The sequence below is a fragment of the Sinohyriopsis cumingii genome, chromosome 18 (genome assembly GCF_028554795.1).
Source record: "Sinohyriopsis cumingii isolate HCF-2022 chromosome 18, ASM2855479v2, whole genome shotgun sequence".
In the NCBI taxonomy this organism is placed as follows: Eukaryota; Metazoa; Mollusca; class Bivalvia; order Unionida; family Unionidae; genus Sinohyriopsis; species Sinohyriopsis cumingii.
The window spans coordinates 49,707,340-49,733,022 of NC_142978.1; the positions used below are offsets into that span (position 1 = coordinate 49,707,340).

At 36.0% G+C, this 25,683-nt stretch overlaps 1 protein-coding gene across 1 annotated transcript in view; it reads left to right on the plus strand.

The window, feature by feature from the left end:
- Positions 1 to 2,288: 2,288 nt before the first annotated feature.
- LOC149776603 (uncharacterized) overlaps positions 2,289 to 25,683 on the plus strand; it is a 60,826-nt gene continuing 37,431 nt past the window's right edge. Inside the window, exons 1-3 of the mRNA XM_089941094.1 lie at positions 2,289 to 2,416; positions 18,473 to 18,588; positions 20,759 to 21,143. Coding sequence (XP_089797220.1) covers positions 18,483 to 18,588; positions 20,759 to 21,143 — 491 coding nt within the window. The 5' untranslated portion in view covers positions 2,289 to 2,416; positions 18,473 to 18,482. The remainder of the gene's footprint in view (positions 2,417 to 18,472; positions 18,589 to 20,758; positions 21,144 to 25,683) is intronic.

A 25,683-nucleotide genomic window follows, 5' to 3' on the forward strand; every position in this document is an offset into this window, starting at 1 on the left:
GTCCACCAATAACACGTTTCTGCGTTGTCCGGTCCCTTTGGGAAGAGAAACGTTGGCCTTGTACAATGTCGCTTTTCCATCAGTGAAGTGAAACTTCTCTTTGGATTGCTATACATGTTGAATCTTGTTCATGGCTTTGGAAGGTGTCAGTTCTGATGGCCTACTAAACTCGATCCAAACAGGTGACTTCAGACTGTCGTGATAAATGAAAAGTGTCAAGCAATCGTCTTCGTTGGCTAAACATTGCCGTTTCAGTCTGGTTAACATAGAATCCCACAAATCGGTGCTAAACCCCTCTACGTCTGACTTGAAATCTTTAAATTTCACCGTGTACGTGTAGGCCATGGTTTAAAATTTTCTAGAGGGGCATTTATCCGTCTTTCGAAAGAAAAACCTGTGACAGTGAAGAAATTGAAAAAGAGGAGAGATAGTGAAAGGAAAAGAAGGAGAAAAAAATGAACTTTTTAAAGTGATGTGTTGTGAAATTGTATTGTAATTTGTACCAGAGAATATACCAGTAAGAAAAACGCAAGTGTCACTTGGTGTTGATTTTTAAAATATAAGGACATACACTCAAGCACTCACACACGTGCAACATGAGAAAAAGGGATTTGAGTTTTATTTGATTTTGGCAAGTATTGAGTAATCACTTTTCGAGAGAGATGGGTGGCTCTGAAAAGGACCGTTGGGTGTTTGTTTATTGCTTTTAGATTTTTTAAAAACAAAAGTAAAATCAGGAACGGGAGATAATGAGCTTTAACGAAGTTTGAGGAAGAAAAGAAGATCCGTGTGATGCCCTCTATGTTAACTGAATAGTGTTAACCAAAAATAAAAAGAAAACTAATTAACTATTTAACATGGAAGTCCCATTGTCGTTATAACGCCCCCATTCATTATTTAGGAGCAAAGTAATTGAATTTATGCTGTATTTCAAAATAAAAACACAACCGTAGATTCATCAATACACAGTAATACTATTAATGCGCACATAACACCGCCCGGCGACCTTTGAAATTCTCGAGCCCTCAACATTTGGTCAAATTTTGAGGAATATTTTGCATGATTGTGCATTGAAGAAACTTTTTTCATTTGGTCTAGAATGGATGGATTTTGTTTTTCTATTGATCCAACTCAGTTCTGCTTTTCTGCTTCTGATACTGTATTTATTTGGTCAGTGCAGTATGGAGAATGTGATTTAACTTGTAAATGTATTCGAAATTACAGTACATTTTTAGTGTGTATTAGGTTTTCCATGACATGGGTTATGTCATTCGGATTTGTAGAACTAAGTACGTTTTGAGAAAAGTCAATATGCATAAATGTCAAGTAGTTTACCTGAATACACGCTACCCTAGGTAGAGACATAGACTTAATATATAACACATAGACATAGACTGATGAACATCAATCCATCACACAAACAACAATACAACCGATTAAACAAATTAGGCGAAAAAGCAAATGTTTTCGAGGCATATGAGTTGTCCTTAAAAAGAGACTTTGGGTTTCTTCTATTTTCATACAAACCCCACATATACTATCCACATAAGGGGACAAAAAAAAAAAAAAATATCTACTATCCACACAAACGTACGCGAACGCATACAGACCCCACATATACTATCCACACAACGTACAAACCCCAAATATAATATCCACATACGGGGAGAAGAAAACAAACAAACCCAAATATACTATCCACACAACGTACGCGAATGCATGCACACACACTGGGATAGAAAGCCGTGAAGTATAAACATAGGGGCGGCATACAGGGGACGATTTCGTCTTTAAACATGTTTTAGCCTGCATCTGTAAAACTTAATAACTCACCACTAGATCCCCCCCCCAAAAAAAAAAAAAAAAAAATCGGCGGTCGCCTCGTGTACAAATAAAAAATTAAAATATACCAATTCAAACCCTTCCCCCCAAAACGTAAAGCCATATTATGACACTACTAATCTTCTGATGAACATGGGTAATAGGTGGTCCAATCTTACAAGAAAAAAGTTATTGAAGCCACACCACGTGACGCACGAAAATGAAATGTACAACTCAGTGTCTCAAGACGAAGATCGTTTTCTTTACTAATAGTTGGCTCGTGAAGGGAAATTTCTACATTATTGAACATAGTACGCTGTAAGTCTAAGTTGAGAAGAGAGGTTGTGGCTCTGGTCATTGAAAAGTTCGGAAAGCTCACTACTACTGTATTTGGTAACTTTTGTCAAAAATCAAACGACGCGTACATAGACCTGTACAGTAATATCTTCACGTGATCCATACGTTTCGAGACAAACCGAAATGGAGACGATGGTTAGCTTCTTGTGTATGCTTTGTTGTTAAATATTTTAAACGTATCAGATATCAGAATTTAAAAAAGTTGAGACCGTAAAACAAACGATCAGACACTTTGCAGGTTAGTTTGGTTCTTTAGACGTTATTTTATGTTTAATTAGTCATGTTAGACTGGGAAAGAGTGGCACTTTCGTTTTATTTTACTTCCTTTCAAATGGGTCTTGTTTTAAATTTGTTAGTTAGGGCCTATACCAACAGTATGTACATTTATAACTTTTTATATCACCGATAAGGTAATTTCATGTTGTCAGAGATTTCGCCGTACTTTATTGATAAAACGTTTGATTCCTGTATCTATTAGAGGCTACAGATTCAATGTAAGTTGACTAGTTTGTGGTAGGGTCTCACTAACACCCAAGACACCCCAATACACCCCAGGACACCCCAAGACTCTCAAAAAACACATCAAGACTCAATCATTTACCTACTTTAAATTTCAACAACAACACAAACAAACATAGAAACAAAAAGTGTGAATATTTAGCGATTGTTTATTTAACAGAAAAAGTAGCAAAAATCAAAGATTTGCCAAGGGAAACAACTCTCATTTCGAGGAAGAGTGTTCGGGTGCAGTAAAGTGAATATTTAGCAACATTTATAAATAAGTAGCAATACCACATGAGAGAAGACATTTCGACCCGAAGAAAATTCCCATGACATTTCGACCCCAAGACACTTACACTCCAATCAAGGGATAATTCGCCTCCAGTTCATGCATATTGAAAATAATAATTAGCACTAATATTAATTTCCACTAATCATGCCATTATTCATTGACTTCCCCTAACTGCTCCGGTGGCCTAGTGGTTAGAGCATCTGCCTCGGATGCATGAGGTCGTGGGTTCGAACCCCGGCCGAGTCATACCAGAGACTTAAAAAATGGTACTAACAGTTGCCTCGCTTGGCGTTCAGCATTAAGAGGTTAGTGTTAGGACTGGTCGGCCTGGTGTCAGGATAATGTGGCTGGGTGGGACATCATGCTACATGTCTGTGGCATGATGCCCCAGTGCTAGACATCACTATAAACTGCCACATTGCAGACATCGTAGCGATATGACTGAAAAATTGTTAAAGCTTCGTTAAAAATCAAAATCACATCACATAGACGTCTACAATTAAAGAAGATACCAACACATCTCTAAGTCGCCGAAAAAGATGTCAACAGTCAATTAAAATTAAAGTCACATTTATTAAGTTAATGAATGCATGCTAATCTGAATGAAAAGAAATTACATTTACTGTACACTAGAAGTTTGCATTTAAAAAATCCGATTTGTTTTAGAAACAATAATTAGCACATTGCTAATGGTTATTTCCACTAATCACATGGTTATTCATTGATGTCTGCAATAAATTTAAAAAAGATGCAAACAGTTAATTATAACTAAAGTCACTTTTATTAAGTTAATCAATGCACGCTAATTTGAATGAAAATAAAAAGGTTTGAAAATTAAACGCACCACACGCTTAAAATTTGCAAAAAGAGCCACACATGTGTGTAAATTATGGATTAATTTATAGTTTATTACAGTTTATACAGACATTTCGATCGGATATAGTTTGGTACAATATGTTGTTGTTGTTGTAGGGCTTAATGCCATTTTTCAGCACAAGATAGGCTATACATGGCGGCCAGTATTAATGGTGCAGGAAGAACCCGGAAAACCCCCGAAAGAACCACCGACCCACGAGAAGCGTCTGGCAAGCTTTCTCACATAACCACATTAGCTGAATCCGACACTCGAACTGACGCAGACAGAGGTGAGATGGCAGTGATCTGTAACGGTGAGCACTTTAGACCACTCGGCCACTCGGGGCCCCCTTGGTACAATATGAACTGAAATGTGTTAATTGTTACTATAGCGTTTTATCTTTGTGTACAATATCGTAATCATGTCAGGCCTCATTAGCTTATTTTGTCTTGTAATATATGCGGGAAATGACAGCATCGCATTTGCGATACAGGTTAGTGTAATGATTTATTATCCTTTTTTATTCTGTCAGTCTTCCTCTCTTAAATATTTATTTATCTATTTCTGAATTGAACACACCAAGTAGCATAGATGTTGCTTGTATATTCATACATTTTAGATATAATAGTATATATATATATATATATATAATTATTTTTTCCCTTCAAGATTACCAACTTCATACAGTTATAGAATTTCTTTATTTTTAGAACATAATGCAAATAATGAAATATTGAATCAATTAACGATTAGTAAAAACATCTTACTAATTTCAATATTTCAGGCTGACTCCAACATTGTTTGAAGTAATTGCGAAGTATTAAATGTTTGACTTTAAATGCCAATGTATCATGTTCTGTAGTTTCCAAAATTATTTCTAAATTAATTATTAATGAGCATGAAGTTGGTAGCGAAATATTCTATACAGTAAATCAATACTACGATTACAGATACATGTAAATTCTTAATATCATTTAACTTTCCAAAACACAATATATATATTTAATAATTAGTAGTATATAATAATAGCTTTATTAATTACGGTGTATTTTCCATTTAGTGATTTCATGTACTTTGATTTCTATATGCGTGTAATGTCCTTGAGGACGTTTCTGAAAATCTCCTTGGTTTGCTTTTCGGATTTGCACCTCCAGACGCTGTCATGTATGAGAAAAATGTGTTTTTTTTTCATTAACTGAAAATTCGCACTGTCGTAAAGAGCGCTTCTATCAACCATGAAATGGTGCTGTGTCACGCTGAAAAATTTGTGTGTTAGATCTTGCACGTGTTGTGGTTCCAGTCAAACGAAAAGTTGTAGAATGTTATTGATGGATGCATTGTCATTAGTCAAATTCACGCGTTCAGTATTTTTGCAGCTATCTTTTTGAAAAAATATTTATGTAGTCTTGGTTTCAAGTTATTTATAAAGTATAGTGCAAATGTCGGATGCTGTTCATTGATCACTGTTTCCAAAAGTTCTGATCAACTTTCAAAATCTATTGTAGTATTTGTATCTCTGATGACACCAGTATCAAATATTTGGGTCTTTATTATATCACGTTCACCGTTTTCCACCCATATTTTATTTTGAAGGAAGTGCCTGACATTATCTTTCAGATGTCTCGTGCAAAGATAGCGTGTAACCGAGGGGAATACAGGCTCTATTGGCTTGGTTATACTCTTCTCATCATCACTTCCAAATTCAATCATCTCAAGCACTTTTACTTCCACAGACTCAACACTTCTATCTAGCTCTGTAGCAATATGTTCCTCAAAGCTCTTGTAAGTTCTATTAGAAGCATCTGTGTACAGAAGGACAGGATCAATACATATCGGATGATCGTTTATACTGTTTCCAACAACTCATTGATACGTTATACCATCGTTTTACTCATCAATAACTCTTTGATACATTGTACTATCGTTTTACTTGTCAATAACTCTTTATGCAATTTGATTTGTAAATATAATGCGAAGAAAGCACGATTTGCTAGAGAACTCAGTAGTCAATAAATATGCATTGTTTTTGATAGTGTTGATAATGGCTTGATTTACTAAAAGTTAATTTTATATTTTCTTTATGGAAACATTGGAAAGTTATTTTGGTAAAAATAAATGTAAATTCGATAGCTCATATATATTCTTTCTGATTTCAGCTAAAAACTTGCTATATTAAATAAATTTAAAACGATGAAAATCTACCTTGTATATTCTATTGTTATGCTTGCGGAAACATTAATAACTTCTAAATAAACCAGTTATGTGTGTTTCATCGTTTTTCTTTTTTTAATCAGTCTGTAATTTGGGTAATATATTTGGCATGTCCTCTGGATTTGCTATTGAGACAGAGTAATTCTTATTGAGAATTAAACAACTTGGTGGTTTGTGAGTTATTGTTGATAATTAATTGTCTATGTGACTATACCAATCATTAAATGACCTGTATAATCAGACAGTTTAGATAAATTACATCTGATATATCAAGCCTGACACTGATGTAAAATCGAAAGGAATTACAGAGCGACTTTCCTCCACGGCTACATAAAATCAAGGGAAATCACTCGCGTGGAGCTTGTAACACTCCTTGGTCATGTATTCTAAACGTCTCTGTCAAAAATGTTGATGCACGATTTAAAATTAAAATTTGTATATAAACAGTTGATAACAAAATAAATGAGAGAAGTATGGTGCAAAGCCATTAAATAAGGAAATTGTTTAATAATATTATAAAATTAAAGAGATATGATGCGTAAGAGTTAGTTTCCTTAGGTTATTGGAAATAGGGACATCAACCAATACTATTAATCATTGGTGGTAACAATGTCTGTATGTGTTTTTGCTTTGTTTTCGCTTCTTAGTACGTTTTTGAGAGCTTTGGTGCCAATATATGTAATATTGGGGTGTTCTTGGAGAGTCTTGGGGTGTTTAGAGAGACCGGTTTGTGGTATGGCATTCAAAAACCACTGAAAACTTCACCCGGGTACCCGTTGCACCGTTTAACGGGTAACCAGGTACCTGTTAGAACATGAAAGACATGTATAACCCTAGTTACTCCACCGTCAAATTTTCACAAACCTGGATTGTTGTAAGGTTACGAAACGAACGGACTATTTACATAATTTTGCACATTGTTTATCACACTTTATCCACTGTTTCGCATTATCTTTTTGGCATTTTACCAATTCGCACTTTTGCATTTTCACATTCGCACTTTACCCACACCCAATGGGAGATGGCTGATAGTCTGTTAATGGAGATAATTTGTTTTCCAGTTGTACTTCAAGTTGTCTATTTTAAATTGTGGTATAATATTTTGTTTGATTTGTCAGTAATAATGAATTAATATTACAATGTTGTTTCACTTATTAATAAACTTTCAATAACATCCACAGCATGTTTTGTTATTTATTACTGACAGCGAATGGTGGTGAAAGTCAACTTCCGGTTAAGAACTTGAATATTAAAGGTGGTTTACACTTGAGTAAGCAAAACATTGCAATATTAAAATTTCAAACTAGAATAAAATAACATTTTTAAAATGTTTTTATGAACTAAAACCTAAAAAATGAATGAACTGAGAAAGAATGTGTCAGAGCTAAATAATACCAGTCTGTCCTAGTGTACAAGTACATGATTATTGTCCCCCACAAAATTTCCAGTTTTTGCTTAAAAAACAACATATCGACCATATCTGGCAACAAGCTGTGCATATAGCAGCAGTAGATTATTTGGCCCTGCATCCCTCTCCTGAGTCACAGTCAGCCACAGCTTGTCGGTCGTTCGCTGACTGATGAGTAAGTGATATGTTAACACGCGTAGTATACATATTAGTATTGTTTTCAACTGTGAAGCCGTTTGTACAGCCCAACGTGCAGCAGCTATTTAGTAGTGGCCGCTGATGCATAACGGGTGGTCCTACTCCTAAATATAGGCTGGAGCTGCAACTCAGGCCAGCATACTGCTGATGATATATGATATTTTGATAGTGTTGTCGACAAATTATTTTTGTGAATGGGTACTCATCATTAATTTTCAATGCCTGGGATTTTCACTACGGTCTGGTACTTGTTGATGCCCTAGTTTGTGGTACAACCTATTAGTATATTGTTACAGGTTGGACCCACCACAACCCATCCCCACAGTTCATGGGCGGACACCCATAATCATCTTGATAAGGAGACCAGACCCTGTGATATAAGATGGGTTGAGGATATTTTGCGGTCGAAGTATTTCATGTCCGAAGATCCCTTGGTTTTCAATCATATGCAAGTACATGGAACTGCTGTCAAAAAACTTAAACGAGACACAAAGATACAAAATAGTGTGCATAGAACAGTTAAATACGAAATAAAACAGTATGCTTTGAGGTTTTTGGGGCAAAATAGTGTGTTTAGAGGCTTTCAGTACCTAATGAAACAGTGTTCTTAGAGGCTTTCAGTATGAAATAAATTTGTTTTTAGAGGTTTTCAATCTAAAATAGAACTGTTTAGAGGCTTTCAGTACGAAATGAAAACAACCAGTGTGCTCTGACTTTGAGGCTTTCAATGCAAAAAAAAAACGATTTAGAGGCTTTCAGTATGAAATAAAAACAACCAGTGTGCTTTGACTTTGAGGCTTTCAATGCAAAATAAAACTGTTTAGAGGCTTTCAGTACGAAGTAGTTGTTGTTGTTGTTGTAGGGTTTAATGCCATTTTTCAGCACACAATAGGCTATACATGGCGGCCAGTATTAATGGTGGAGGAAGAGCCCGGGAAAACCCCTGGAAAGAACCACTGACCCACGAGAAGCTACTGGCAAGCTTTCTCACATACCCACATTGGCTGAATTCGAGACTAGCACCCATGCAGACAGAGGTGAGATGGCAGTGATCCGTAATGTTGAGCGCTTTTGGCCACTCAGGGCCCCTCTGTATGAAGTAAAAACAACCAGTATGCTTTGACTTTGAGGCTTTGAATGCAAAATAAAACTTGAATATTGAGATGCCCTAGATTATCCGAAAAGCTATGATTTTTACTGAAAGGAAAAACTTTTAATTCTGTGCAGAAGTTCATAGTTTGTACTTGGACATTGTGCTTATCACTGGGACAGTTTGACAAATTTTTACACAGTGTTATGTATATTTGATTTGATTTATATATGATTGATTTAATTGTTGGGGCCCTGAGTGGCTGAGTGGATTATTACTGTATGTCTTGTGTCTCAACCTTGATATACTAGGTGTTCTGTCTCATCAACAATATAACACTTGTCTCAACCTTGATATGCTCAGTGTTCCTGTCTTACCAACAACATAACACTTGTGTCTCAACCTTGATATGCTAGTGTTCCAGTCTCATCAACAACATAACACTCTTTATAGGTGAAACAGAGTTCTTTGCAACACTTACACTGTGTTAGGTGGCGCTCTACAGTTTTGTATTTTGCATTAGGGTTAGGATTTTAAAGAAAAAGAACTTCCCCGGCTTTCTTCACTGGTTATACTGGCTATTTAAAAAGACCTTGTATATCTTAGGTATAATTCAAAGAACCTTTAATTCCCTTTATTTTGGTGTATGATTGATGGTTGTACTATGGGTTATAGAGTATACAGCTTGGTCTTACTTCAGATGTGCACCTTTCAAAAAAGTGCTAGCTCTACTTGGTCATTTTTACTTCCTGAACTTCAGAGGTAAATTGTATAAAAAAGAGCTGATAACTTTTTTTTACATTTTATATATTTGGTAATTCATTCATTGCACTTTCAGAAGCTGGTATTGTCTAGTCTGGCAAAATTCATTTTCCCTGTTTTAATAGCTGCTATGTATAGTGTACTTTAGACTAATTCAGGCTGATTTTTTAGCACAACGGAGCAGTCATTTTAGTTAGAAGTGTGCTTAAATCATATAAAATTTCCAAAGTACAATATCCAAAAGAAGTATCATCCACATTACATTAATGTAGCATAGAGGTATGCCAACATTCTCTCCATTGTGCATGTTTTAATTGCGAACTACTTCACCTTACATACGTCACTCTCTCAAAAGTACATATTAACTGGTGAGCGCCCCTTTATGTCTCAGATTGTTCCATAGTAAATAATTGCCACTACTTTAATTATAAATCAGTTTATAACCCTCACTATGACAACGTGTGTTAAAAAGTCTGAGCAATAAGAATTGTGGGCTGATATTCCTACTCTAATTCTACCCCACTTCGTCCTTTCAATCCCATCCAGATTCCCAAATATAGAAAAAAAGTTGTTATCAAACTGCCAGCATGGACTGCATTGTTCCATTAGTTGGGGGATGTTTGTCTTAGTAATACTGCCAGCATGGATGGCATTGGTCCATGGCTTGGAAGATGTTTGTCTTAGTAATTCTGCCAGCATGGACTGCATTGATCCATTGGTTGGGAGATGTTTGTCTTAGTAATACTGCCAGCATGGACTGCATTGATCCATTGGTTTGGAGATGTTTGTCTTAGTAATACTGCCAGCATGGATGGCATTGGTCCATGGGTTAGGGGATGTTTGTCTTAGTTATACTACCAGCATAGACTGCATTGATCCATGAGTTAGGGGATGTTTGTCTTAGTTATACTGCCAGCATGGATGGCATTGGTCCATGAGTTAGGGGATGTTTGTCTTAGTTATACTACCAGCATAGACTGCATTGATCCATGAGTTAGGGGATGTTTGTCTTAGTTATACTGCCAGCATAGACTGCATTGATCCATGAGTTAGGGGGATGTTTGTCTTAGTTATACTGCCAGCATAGACTGCATTGATCCATGAGTTAGGGGATGTTTGTCTTAGTTATACTGCCAGCATGGATGGCATTGATCCATGAGTTAGGGGGATGTTTGTCTTATTAATACTGCCAGCATGGACTGCATTGATCCATTAGTTGGGGGGATGTTTGTCTTAGTTATACTGCCAGCATGGATGACATTGATCCATGAGTTGGGAGATGTTTGTCATGCTGCCAGCATAGACTGCATTGATCCATTAGTTGGGGGGATGTTTGTCTTAGTAATACTGCCAGCATAGACTGCATTGATCCATGAGTTAGGGGATGTTTGTCTTAGTAATACTGCCAGCATGGATGGCATTGGTCCATGGCTTGGAAGATGTTTGTCTTAGTAATTCTGCCAGTATGGACTGTATTGATCCATTGGTTGGGAGATGTTTGTCTTAGTAATACTGCCAGCATAGACTGCATTGATCCATTGGTTGGGAGATGTTTGTCTTAGTAATACTGCCAGCATGGATGGCATTTGCCCATGGGTTGGAAGATGTTTGTCTTAGTCATACTGCCAGCATGGACTGCATTGATCCATTGGTTTGGAGATGTTTGTCTTAGTAATACTGCCAGCATGGACTGCATTGGTCCATGAGTTGGGAGATGTTTGTCATACTACCAGCATAGACTGCATTGATCCATTGGTTGGGAGATGTTTGTCTTAGTAATACTGCCAGCATGGATGGCATTGGCCCATGGGTTGGAAGATGTTTGTCTTAGTCATACTGCCAACATGGACTGCATTGATCCATTGGTTTGGAGATGTTTGTCTTAGTAATACTGCCAGCATGGATGGCATTAGTCCATGGGCTGGAAGATGTTTGTCTTAGTAATACTGCCAGCATGGATGGCATTGGCCCATGGGTTGGAAGATGTTTGTCTTAGTCATACTGCCAGCATGGACTGCATTGATCCATTGGTTTGGAGATGTTTGTCTTAGTAATACTGCCAGCATGGATGGCATTAGTCCATGGGTTGGAAGATGTTTGTCTAAGTAATACTTCCAGCATGGACTGAATTGATCAATTAGTTGGGGGATGTTTGTCTTAGTAATACTGCTAGCATGGACTACATTGATCCATTAGTTGGGAGATATTTGTTTTAGTAATACTGCCAGCACGGACTGCATTGATCCATTAGTTGGGGGATGTTTGTCTTAGTAATACTGCTAGCATGGACTACATTGATCCATTAGTTGGGAGATGTTTGTCTTAGTAATACTGCCAGCATGGACTGCATTGGTTGGGAGATGTTTGTCTCAGCAATATTGCCAGCATAGACTACATCAATCCATCTGGCAGGGAATGTTTATTTCAATAGCACTGTAAGTTAAAGCTGTGCATGCCATGATTTGTCTTGTTATGTTATATATCACAATATTGTGTGGTGATGCCATACATGTCATGATATTTATTACATATTAAATCCTAATTGTTGATCTCGTGTTCAGTCTGTAGTTTACACCCAGATTGGAAATATTTAGATTTTCTCTGAAATCTGTGTGTTAAAATTAGATACATCAAATCAGACTTATAAATCCCATTTGGTTTTGAATTTTGTTTACACTAAAGCTACAAATACTTAGAAAACATGAAAGAGATGTTTGTCAAAATTACAAAAATACACTAGTGCTTATTTTGAGTTGCGAGAAAGAACTAATTTGAGATGGCTGAGTGCTTTTCAGTTTTGATGTTTTTCATCTCGATGCATACATGTAAATGAGATTTTAGGATCACTGTTCAGTGTTGTTTTTGTCTTGCCTTGAAGCATACATGTAGATAAAATTTTGGGATCACTATTCAGACTGTTGATTTTGTCTTGAAGCATGCATGTAGATTTTGGGATCACTATTCAGACAGTGTTGTTTTTGTCTTGCCTTGAAGCATACTTGTAGATGAGATTTTGGGATCACTATTCAGACAGTGTTGTTTTTGTATTGCCTTGAAGCATACATGTAGATCAGATTTAGGATCACTATTCAGACTGTTGGTTTTGTATTGCCTTGAAGCATACATGTAGATGAGATTTTGTGATCACTGTTCAGTGTTGTTTTTGTCATTGTTGGTGTAAGCATTTTAATTTAGCATTATGTCTTGTACATTTAGCCCAGTTTCTGCATTGTATGTACATTCATGAAAATGTATGGATATATTCATATTGGAAGGTGCTACCCACTATAGGTAAAAGAAGTTTGATAATTTTCACTGATTATGCTAACTTTTTTTTTATGTATTTAGCTCGGGTTTTTGTTTTGTATTCAGTCATCTACTCACCGTGGGTAAAGAGTACAACACAGTGACATTTTTCATACTGTAGCAACTGTGCAAGGTGTTTGGCTTGTACCATGTTGGATCAGATAAGTCATTTCCCAGAAATCGTTTTTATAGTGGATAGACTGGTAGCAACATTTTGATCTTTTCTAATGTTTCTATTAGGTTGTAATTTATTATATTTCTTTACTACTAATTGTTGTCACTCCGTGGTTATCATGCTGCACTTGTAACCAGAAGGGTTCAGATCCTACCATTGGATCAGGCCCTAGTCAGCTACTATGGTGTGTTCTTCAGCTAGGTACCAGATGGGTATGAGTTTGAATCCTACCATTGGATCAGGCCCTAGTCAGCTACTATGGTGTGTTCTTCAGCTAGGTACCAGATGGGTATGAGTTTGAATCCTACCATTGGATCAGGCCCTAGTCAGCTACTATGGTGTGTTCTTCAGCTAGGTACCAGATGGGTATGAGTTTGAATCCTACCATTGGATCAGGCCCTGGTCAGCTACTATGGTGTGTTCTTCAGCTAGGTACCAGATGGGTATGAGTTTGAATCCTACCATTGGATCAGGCCCTAGTCAGCTACTATGGTGTGTTCTTCAGCTAGGTACCAGATGGGTATGAGTTTGAATCCTACCATTGGATCAGGCCCTAGTCAGCTACTATGGTGTGTTCTTCAGCTAGGTACCAGATGGGTATGAGTTTGAATCCTACCATTGGATCAGGCCCTAGTCAGCTACTATGGTGTGTTCTTCAGCTAGGTACCAGATGGGTATGAGTTTGAATCCTACCATTGGATCAGGCCCTAGTCAGCTACTATGGTGTGTTCTTCAGCTAGGTACCAGATGGGTATGAGTTTGAATCCTACCATTGGATCAGGCCCTAGTCAGCTACTATGGTGTGTTCTTCAGCTAGGTACCAGATGGGTATGAGTTTGAATCCTACCATTGGATCAGGCCCTAGTCAGCTACTATGGTGTGTTCTTCAGCTAGGTACCAGATGGGTATGAGTTTGAATCCTACCATTGGATCAGGCCCTAGTCAGCTACTATGGTGTGTTCTTCAGCTAGGTACCAGATGGGTATGAGTTTGAATCCTACCATTGGATCAGGCCCTAGTCAGCTACTATGGTGTGTTCTTCAGCTAGGTACCAGATGGGTATGAGTTTGAATCCTACCATTGGATCAGGCCCTGGTCAGCTACTATGGTGTGTTCTTCAGCTAGGTACCAAACGGGTATGAGTTTGAATTCTACCATTGGATCAGGCCCTAGTCAGATACTGTGGTATGTTCTTCAGCTAGGTACCAAACAGGTATGAGTTTGAATCCTACCATTGGATCAGGCCCTGGTCAGATACTGTGTGTGTCTTTTTTCAAGGCACTTTATTCCAATTACCTTGGCAGTAAATAACCTACTGTTAAATATCAAAAAGCAAAATTATTTCATGGAAGGCTGTCCCTTATAAATACATCCCACAATTCTTCCTTAAAAGAATCTTTTTTCTTCAAGACTAATCTAATCTACAAGAAATGTATGGATACCCACATCAAATTTATGGTTTGCGCGAGGGTTGGGATCGAGGTGCAGTGACAAATCTTAATTTAAAAAGAACAGTTGAGCAGGTTGCCAGTGTAAAACATGGCTGCCCATTTATATTTTAATTCAGTCTGACATGGCATTTCAGTATAAAACATGGTTGCCCATTCATATTTTAAGTCAGTCTAACATGGTATTTTGGTATAAAACATGGTTGCCCATTAATATTTTAAGTCAGTCTGACATGGCATTTCAGTATAAAACATGGAAGCCCATTAATATTTTAAGTCAGTCTAACATAGCATTATGGTATAAATGTTGTTGTTGTTGTTGTTGTGGGGTTTAACGCCATTTTTCAGCACGATAGGCTATACATGGCGGCCAGTATTAATGGTGGAGGAAGAACCCGGAAAACCCCGGAAAGAACCACCGACCCACAAGAAGCTACTGGCAAGCTTTCTCACATGCCCACATTGGCTGAATCTTTGACTCGAACCGCCGCAGACAGAGGTGAGATGGCAGTGATCCGTAACGAAGAGCGCTTTAGACCACTCGGCCACTCGGGGCCCCGCATTATGGTATAAAACATGGCTGCCCATTATAAGTCAGTCAGACATGGCATTTCAGTATAAAATTGCTGTCTAGAGGACTTCACTTTTGTAAAGTTTTAAGTAAATAATAATGATAATATATACAGTAATAAAAACTTTATTTCAAACTTAAGTCCATAGACAAAACCAGTAATTTCATACAAGATATGACATACAAAAAAAAATATATTATTTGTTCCAGTGATCAGTTATTAATGAATAATGACAGCATGCAAAGTGGAACACTTATTTCAAGATTTTGTTATTGCAAGTAGCTATTATATTTTTTAATGAGTACAATTTGTAAGCAAACACAAAGGTTATTAACATTGTTATTCACAAATAATATTCACCTTTGTTAAATAATTTCCGTAGAATTTTGTCTTGAGAAAAAAAGTAAACTAGATCATGATATAATGTAATTGTCCACAACTACTGGGGTATTTGAATTTAACATTTTGTTGCCCTTGGGTTTGGGGTTATCTGAATTCAGCATTAGAGTTGCCCAGATCCAGCATTCAGTGGCTATTTAAATTCAGCATTAAGATGTCCCAGATCCAGTATCATATTTGCTTTTGGGCATTGGGCTATTTGAATTCAACATTAGGTTAGCACACAACCTGTAATATGGCTGCCTTTGGACTAGGGGCAGTGATTTGTCAGATTCTCACAATACTAAAACAAGATTATTGGGTGATGCATGCTTCTCAGAACTTGAACTTTTTTAGAATATATTGATGTGGTAACGCTGTTTGATCCTGGTCACCTAAACCTTGGTACAATGTATAACGGTCAGACTGACTTAAAATATTAATGGGCACACATGTTGACTTGATCCCACATTACTTCATTTATGAGATTAAAAATTCAAATTAAACACTTAAGAAAAAGAAACAGACTGTAAGGCATGTACCATTGCTGCAAGCAAAGAATTTCTGACATTTTTCTCATATTTTTATTCAGAATTGTCATATTCTGTTTTTAAACCTTGTAGGGTAAAGATGCAAATGCTATCAAAATTCATTATGATGCAGTTATCATTGTATGTTTTTTTCCAAGAGATTGGTGTTATCATACCTGTGGAATGTAACCCACCTTGATGAATGTGTGGTTCATGATGATATTAACGTCAATATGACTGTAATGATGATCTGTAATTTTACTTGACTTAAAATAGAACCATGTTCGGTGTTCTCTTAGGCCATTGCAGGGGACCCCTCTAACATTAGTTAGCTCCACTGTTGCACCTACAACTTAGCTCCACTACACCATAATTGATGTTTGTCCCAACACAATAACTGATGTTTGTCCCAACACAATAACTGATGTTTGTCCCAACACAATCACTGATGCTTGTCCCAACACCATAATTGATGTTTGTCCCAACACAATAACTGATGCTTGTCCCAACACAATAATTGATGTTTGTTCCAACACCATAATTGATGTTTGTTCCAACACCATAACTGATGTTTGTTCCAACACCATAACTGATGTTTGTTCCAACACCGTAATTGCCTCATCATGCCTTTGAAGGTCCTATCATATTTAAAAAAATACATATTAAGCATACCTGTTCATTTTTTAAAAATACATGTAAAAAGACAATGTGTATCTCAAGATATATTGGTTTGGAGACTTACTTAAACATTGTGCACTTTGTAATATTGGATTTGCAGTTTGATATGCCTTATGATGCAGTAAATTTTAGAATGCACAAGTATGTGGCAGATGTCTTGGTAACTAAGAATTGCAAGCATGTGGCAGATGTCTTGGTGACCAAGAAGTCAAGCATGTGGCAAGTGTCTTGGTGACCAAAAAGTGCAAGCATGTGGCAGATGTCTTGGTGACCAATAAGTGCAAGCATGTGACAGATGTCTTGGTGACCAAGAATTGCAAGCATGTGGCAGATGTCTTGGTAACTAAGAATTGCAAGCATGTGGCAGATGTCTTGGCGACCAAGAAGTCAAGCATGTGGCAAGTGTCTTGGTGACCAAGAAGTGCAAGCATGTGGCAAGTATCTTGGTGACCAAGATATGCAAGCATGTGGCAAATGTCTTGGTGACCAAGATTTGTGACAATTTACAGATGCTAGACCAGCATATATTTTTCCTTGATCAGATCTGCTCCACACATTTAAATATTCTCTTATGTTGTTCAACATTATTTGGATATGTTTACTTTTATTGTTGCTTAGATATTTGGATCTGTTCATAGGAAAAGGAGAGAGAAATGTTAGCTTTAAATTTTAATGGTAATTTCTATTTTGTATATTTTGACATGTTGCTATATGTCTGTGAACTTTAATTTTCCATATGATAACTTCAGTTCTACAGCATAGTATGTTATGATGTTGTCTGTCCATCCGTCTGTGAACTTTACTTTTCCATGTGATAACTTCAGTTTTCAGCATTGAATGTCAGGGTGTTGTCTCTCCATCTGTATGTAAACTTTACTTTTCCACACAATGACTTCAGTTCAACAGCACTTACCTTCATCAGACTTTGCTAATAACAATAAAGAAACCTATTGATTCTGGGTCTAGAGTAGTCATGGTTATTGTAGGTCTAATAAGAAAATAATGGTTTCTGGCACTGTAATAGTGTAGGACCTCACACCTTGACTAAATGTTGGGGTCATTGAGACCCATTGATAAGTAATCTCCAGGTCAGCCATGCTATTCTTACAAAGACTACTATTAAACACTGAGCAGACCTACAATGTGCCATTCTTCATGCTCGTTTTGTTTCTTTTATGTATCATGAACAAGGCTTTCCCTAATTTTCGGAAGAGGTGCACGAGTTTGCTAAGTGAATCTGAAGGCATGCTCCGATGGAAAAATTTCAGATCACAGATGCAAGAATTCTATGATTTTCAATTGTTCTTGTGACATTTTATTCTTAAACATACCTTTTTGAGAGGAAACAACTTTTACCAGATGGCAAAATATGCAGTGAAATTCACCATTTACTGGCTGTTGTGAAAAGCCCTGCATTGTGCATGATATTTTAAGAGCTGTATAATTCCATCACCTCATTTCCAACATGTTGCATCATTATATTAAATCAGTAATAATTTACTAAATCCAGAAAGAAATATCACAATATTGATGCGTATAGATGAATTGATACATCTCTGTTTTGAAGACCAATGAAACCATTTAATCTTCGGAAAGAGACACAATATGTCTGTTTATTTACTAAGCTGGACATTATTAGTTTTTACAATTGATAATAAAGTGCTCAGTCTTTTTATGGCCCTTCATTATAACATTGTTTCTTTGATAACATTGTTTATTATATGAATCCCTCAGAGTTAAAATGAGGAATGGTGTATTTGGAGTTATTTTATATACATTTTGCATAATTTTAACATCTTTGTGTTTTAAATTTTATAAACATTTGTATATGGGCTGGAAAAATCAATGGAAATGTATATATATATTTAGATTAATTATAATTTTTTCAGAGCTTTCAATATGGAAGACAAGTTGTCGAGCTCTGATCTAGAGGAGCTAAAGACGGCCTACATGGCAATCATAGCAGAAGATCCTTCGGATGAACTAAACTTCTGCATTTCACAAGGTAAAATGATTGCCTGTCATTAATGTAAAGAAAAAGGTTTCTTGAATTTTCATAAATCTTTCAGATAGTGCCTACATGTAAAATTGAATTAGGTGAAAACTACATTGTCTAGCACACTGAATTATTTCAAAACAGGAAAGAAATTAGCTCAGTAATTTTTTTTCAGGCAGCTTTTGTTTTTTTCGTCCATCATGGTAGTCCATTTTGTGAAATACAGGTATTTATCTAGCATGAGTTGTAGTCCATTTATTGAAATACAGGTATTTATCTAGAATGGGTTTGTACAGTGCATATAGTGAAATACAGGTATTTATCTAGAATGTGTTAAACTTTGTAGTCCATTTGATGAAATACAGGTATTTATCTAGAATGGGTTTGTAGTCCATTTGATGAAATACAGGTATTTATCTAGAATGGGTTTGTAGTCCATTTGATGAAATACAGGTATTTATCTAGAATGGGTTTGTAGTCCATTTGATGAAATACAGATATTTATCTACAATGAGTTTGTGGTCCAGTTAGTGAAATATGTGCATTAATGGATGTAACATTGTTTTCATATTTCAGTAAATTTTTTAAAAAATGGATTCAGCATTATTCACATATCGCAATAAATAAAAACAATGGATGCAACAGTTTTTGATAGATTCAAAAATTCATTGTAAATTATTTCTATATCCCAGTAGAATTAAAAAATGGATGCAGCATTATTCTCATATTTCATTGCACTCAAATGGTGACATTTTTTATACCAAAAACTTAAATATTTGTCAGTATTTATATGCAATGCTAATGGAAAATATGTTTATGAGTAATTTCACACATTCAGGGATTTCTTTACCCGGGTGGGTGGGTGGGCTGGAATAATCCCCAAACTTTCCCGGTTTTGATTTGAACCATCCCAAGTAAGAGGAGTTAGAGATTAAGATAACAAGTCAAATAACAAAATCTTTGTTTCTGTCTTGCATTTCTATGCAACTAATAGAAATTAAAAAATCTGTATTCATTGCAGTTATTTTACGTGAAAAAAAGATTAAAATTTTGCCACACAGGATTGTATGACAGTGCTCAATAATTCATTTACTCCAGTTCTGTAGTTTGTGACGGTTGCTTGCTGACTCCTTTATAACATTAAATGGTGCTGTACATAGTTTGCTGACTCCTTAATAACATTAAATTTTGCTGTACATAGTTTGCTGACTCCTTTGTAACATTAAATGGTGCTGTACATAGTTTGATGACTCCTTTATAACATTAAATGGTGCTGTACATAGTTTGCTGACTCTTATAACATCAAATGGTGCTGTACATAGTTTGCTGACTCCTTTATAACATTAAATGGTGCTGTACATAGTTTGCTGACTCCTTTATAACATCAAATGGTGCTGTACATAGTTTGCTGACTCCTTTATAACATTAAATGGTGCTGTACATAGTTTGCTGACTCTTATAACATCAAATGGTGCTGTATATAGTTTGCTGACTCCTTTATAACATTAAATGGTGCTGTACATAGTTTGATGACTCCTTTATAACATTAAATGGTGCTGTACATAGTTTGCTGACTCTTATAACATCAAATGGTGCTGTATATAGTTTGCTGACTCCTTTATAACATTAAATGGTGCTGTACATAGTTTGATGACTCCTTTATAACATTAAATGGTGCTGTACATAGTTTGCTGACTCCTTTATAACATCAAATGTTGCTGTACATAGTTTGCTGACTCCTTTATAACATCAAATGGTGCTGTACATAGTTTGCTGACTCCTTTATAACATTAAATGGTGCTGTACATAGTTTGCTTATACATATGCAGTCTTATTTTTATTTAAAAATTCCCAAACTGGTACAAATTATCCTTGTTCCAATATCTAGGATTGGAAATCCTTGCACACTTTATAGGGTTTCTCTTTGAACCCATAGGAAGAGTCATTGACTCAGATAATATATAAAAATTTGGATAGGACTCTTCGTATTTTAAAAAGTATTATATAAATGTATTTTGGACTCATTATGGACTCTCAGTATTAAAATCCTATGAAAAGCCTTAACTTCATGTTCGTTTCTGTGGACTGCATGTTGAAAAGCACATTTTACAGTTGTAAAACTGTGCAGCCATAGGTTAATTTGTAAATTTTCATTTGTTTAATTTTGCTTGTTTGCCAGATAAAGATACAGAGGCAATGCAGGTATTATCCCCAGGAGGGGAGGATCATGATTACTTCTTTGATGCTAACAAGCCATACTTTTTTGCTGATCAAGGCCATGCTTCCAAGGCTTTCATGGATAGTGATTGGCAGCCACCAGTGCAGAGTGCCCAGAGTTTTCAGAAAGAGAGTAATGCAGATAAGTACAGTTATAATGAATTTTCAGCACATTTTGAAGAAGTGGACAAGCGGCCAATATTCAGTGAATCGGACTGGATGGACAGCCTGAGTATTAAGGTCCGAGAACCAAATATCAGTCCACGTGATTTGGGGATACATTTCGTCAGTGAGAAACTGCCAGAAAACATCTTCAGCAATCATCCAAGCTCTCAGTTTATCCCATGGTAATTACAGCTTCTGTTACTTTTTCATATTGCAGGTGGTTTGAGTTTAACCCAGATTTGTACAGTATTTTTAATTGATCATACATTTATAAAAACATTATCAAGTGACACTTTGAACTAAAATGAAAAGTACAGTTGCACACTGTATCAAGGACAAGATTACACACTTTTATATTTTTACATTTTTCTGTTTTAATTGTTTTGTGTTGTGTTTGAATTTTCAGTGAGCGTTTTCCTTGGACAAAGAGACCTCTGTGTCCCAGAAGTGCTAAGGCTTTAGTTTCCATTAGTTTTGCATTGTGTTTATCAGTTTGTTTTAAGCATGTAATCACTCTCAGACAAATGCAGTCTCTCATGATCATTTGCTTCTAGATAGGCAGTTTTATTCCAATATTATTTTGTATTTCATATATCATCCAAAGTTTATATACTGAGTGACTGTTCTATAGTTTTATCACACCTTTCTGGCTGTGTATCATCACGGTCAACATTCAGATTTTCATTTTTTTATATTTCTTTAACTTCTTAATTTTTTTGCATATGGCCTGAATCATTACAAATCAAGATTATACGTTCTTTGACATAATTGCTTTCCCTTTTGATCTTGGGTTCCAAATCACAGCAGCAGAAAAAGAGTTTTGATTTGTTTATATTTCCAAACTCCCTTAACTGAATGCTTGGAATGAAACTTTATGCAGCTATTCTGCATTAATGTTACTCATCTCCTAAACTTTGGGGCCAAAGTCACAGTCAGGGTAGATTTGTGTTAAGGATGTTTTTGAAGTTTTCATTTGCCAGTATTATTTCTTCTTCAAATATACACCCAATCATGATTTTTTGGAGTCCTTCCAAAGTTTGTCCGATCAGCCCTCCCAATTCAAAACATGTTAACAACATCTTTTGGTTTGTTTTTCCAATTAAGGTACTTGCATGTAAGCTGCTACCAGGTGAGAAGCCAGAGGATAGTCTCCAATGGAAAAGAGGAATTAGTATCAAATCCTTGTACATGGGCAAGGAAGAAATTGGCCAATTTCAGATTCCAAAAGTCAAGGTCTAAATGTCTGATTTCAGAACAGTAACTGGAGTTCATCTGCAGTTATCAGATTTTGTGAAAGGCTTGTAGTAGGTATAATGCAGTGTTGAATACAGAGTACAGGCTCGTGTTCTATTGTCATCCAGATCTCGACACTGTGCACCCTCATGGGCACATTTTTTTTCAGAATAAAAAAATAAAAAAATATGCCTATAGGTTTTCATTAGAGGATGTCCACCCATGTCTCTGTTGGTGTTACAATGTCCAGAGTCACAAAGGTGATATAACTAAGATGACTGTTTTAAAACTTTGTAATAAGCAATGAAAGTTTCAGAGTTTGTGATAGTTGGCCAAGTTGCAATGTAATATTTTTGGTGGACATTAGGGCAACATATGTTTAAAGTTAAGACCACCCCAGTGGCAATGTAGATTTAATTTAGTTGTCTGAATTTATGCAAATACACAATAATTTGTCGTGTAATAAATGATTTGTTAATTTGGAAAAAAAATAATTCAGAGAACATAAGCTTGTATTATAATAATTAAAATGCTGGTAGATAATGAGTGTACACTAAGGTTAAATGAGAGTACAAAATCCAGAACAGAAAATTCCGTGGTGCAGCTCATTTCAGGTTTAGATTTAAATGATATAGGCCAAGTCTACTCTGTAGTCTGCCAGCAGTCCATTAATGAATTACAACCCACCTCCACTCTTAGAGTGTATTACCTGGCACAATTACGATCCAGCTAAGGAATTTTTGATCACTTTAAAACTTACCAATTTCGAACCAACCTTTATTCCATCAGCACTAACGTTTTTAATTTAGATGAATAATAACTTCGGCTCTGGTGCAGTTTTTAAAGAAATGCTATGTTTAATAGATGGAGCTACCTAATGTACATTGTAAGGTGCATGAATGTGATACTAAAGCAGGTAAAAATAAAAGTCAGCACTTTTGTTTTGTATAAATCATGCAAGAAACCAACCACTATAACCAGTAAAATGAAAGGTACAAAAATACAGGTACAGAATTCTCTGAATCATGAAAATGTAATGTAAGGAGACTTTAGTATATTTTTTATTACCTGCATCTCATTAAAAAATAATGCAGTCAGAATAAAAAATGGCTTTATGATATTTTTGCAAAATTCATAATTTGATTTAATTTAATTTAACACATTAACCCCTAGCGACGAGTTAAGGTGGCAGGAGGTAGTAGCCTAATGCCGAGCTCTGTAGCGTCATGGTCATGCATGATACACTAAAGTGAGTGGTATTATAGAAAGGTAGAAAGATGTAGCTCTACAATGATAACAAATAATCTGGAATTTCTAGTTGCACTACAAAATACAGAGGGAAAAACCTCATTTTTCAGACCCAATTTTGTTCTACCCAAACTTCGCCCTTGGTTGGACTCAGATTTTGTGTCCGGATTTTAGACTTTTTGGTCTCAGATATAAGGCAAACCAGTATGAACTTCAAACAGACAGATGAACCTTTGCAAAAAGTAGGATAAGATGGGCATGTGGAATAAAGGGTGGTCTCAATACAAAAATAATGGCTCCGTTTAGCAAAAAAACAGAACTCCAACTTTTACCTTTCGGCTCATGCGCGAGCCAAATAGCCAATGATAAACAATGTTTCTAACACAACTAGGCAGTATGATACTGAACGATCACCTAGGATTTGGTGTTTTCAGATCTATTCAGAAATAGCTTTCAAAATGTGTTTCCTACTCGAATTTCAGGCAAAAACGACAAAAACATCCAGGGGTTAATGTGTTAAAATGTCAATACCCTGACTGCTTTAAACAGAGCAAGTAACTTTTACATTATTATTATTATTATTATTATTAATACAGAGGACAGAATCAACTATATACATATGCATACAGAATTAACCATATAGATATACATACAGAATCAACTATATACATATGCATACAGAATCAAAAATATACATATACATTCAGAATCAACTATATACATATACATGCAGAATCAACTATATACATATACCCCGGTTCAAGTTCAAATCGGCAGAAAAGTCATTTTTCATCCATGTACTCACGGTGGATTTCGGAATCTTGAATTTTTTGTGATGCATCCTCAAAACCATTTATTCGAGGTTGCTTCTGTGGATGGCTTACTGGCCTCTTTGGAGACGATTGCGGCAAGGGAGAGTCCCTCCTTGAATTAGGCAGTGCCTCCTCGCTTGTTGCATAACATATGATAAACTTGTCTATCAAAATTATTACAGTACTAACAATATTATGTTTCACAACGACAGCTATCCAGTATATAAACTTTTGATAGTGGTGGGTATTTTATTTATACTTTATATTTTAATAGCTTGATTGGCTAACAAAAATATGATTGGTTGTCAGTGTAGACATTGCTACACACAAAACCACTTCAAACAGGTGTGACAGTTATGGCTTTGATTAGAAACCATGACCCCTGCTTTATATCCTTAAACAATACATCAGAGAGTCAGTATGGATAAGTAAAATTCATTGGCATTGTGCAACAAAACAAACCCCTAATTATCCGTGAGGCATTATATACCAAGGTTTAAACATAGTTATTGTTCTGCAGGTAGTAAACCTCTTTGTAGACGATAAATATTGATTGTGGGTGCTAAATGCTCAGTACATCGTGTGCTCTTTTAATGAAATCCAGATGGCTGCATTTTATTTCCAAACACACCTGTCAAAGAAATCCCACAAGTTATATTATTAACAATTATCACCCAGACACCTTGAAATCTCCGACATACATCAAAACAATCTTTGAGCAGTCGATTGTTTCGAGTCGGCAAGCTCCACTCATTTTGAAGCTACCCTCGGCTACGTGAGGGAAAAAAAAGATAGGACCACAACAAATAGATCACCTTTATTTTAAATTAATTACCAACATATTGATCACGCCAACTCGTATATTGCAACTTGCTTGTTATTTTTACCCTTCCTAGGCATGCATACAACACTCACCCCATATGGAGCCTCTCACCCTTGGTGCTCTAAGATCAGCCATCATACATGTACTGGTATTTCTACTCTCGATGCTAAAATGTTTGTCATAAATATCTTAAGAATTATAATTCCAAAATCTTTTTATTTAGTTTGCATTAATATCTTAATTACACAAAAATTAAGCTTGCATGCGTTGGTAATGTAGATTTTAATGATCACTGATTATCAGAGGGTTAAACTGTGGATTGCAGGATTAGTAATATGGCGGTTCTTTTGTAAAATACGCACACAATCGTGACTCTAATACATGTATGGCTGTGTTTTCTGGTGGATGGACATGTATCACATAGACAAAATAGGCAAGTAATGCCTGTTTTTCATTCATTATCCTTTCTGTGGTGCTAGACAAAATACTTGTTTTACTTCATGGCAGCACATCGTCATGTGAGCTAACAGTAACTTCGTTACGTACTTGGAGGGGGGGGAATAAATCTCTTCACCTGTATGTTTTCAGACACCTAATTAAAGAATT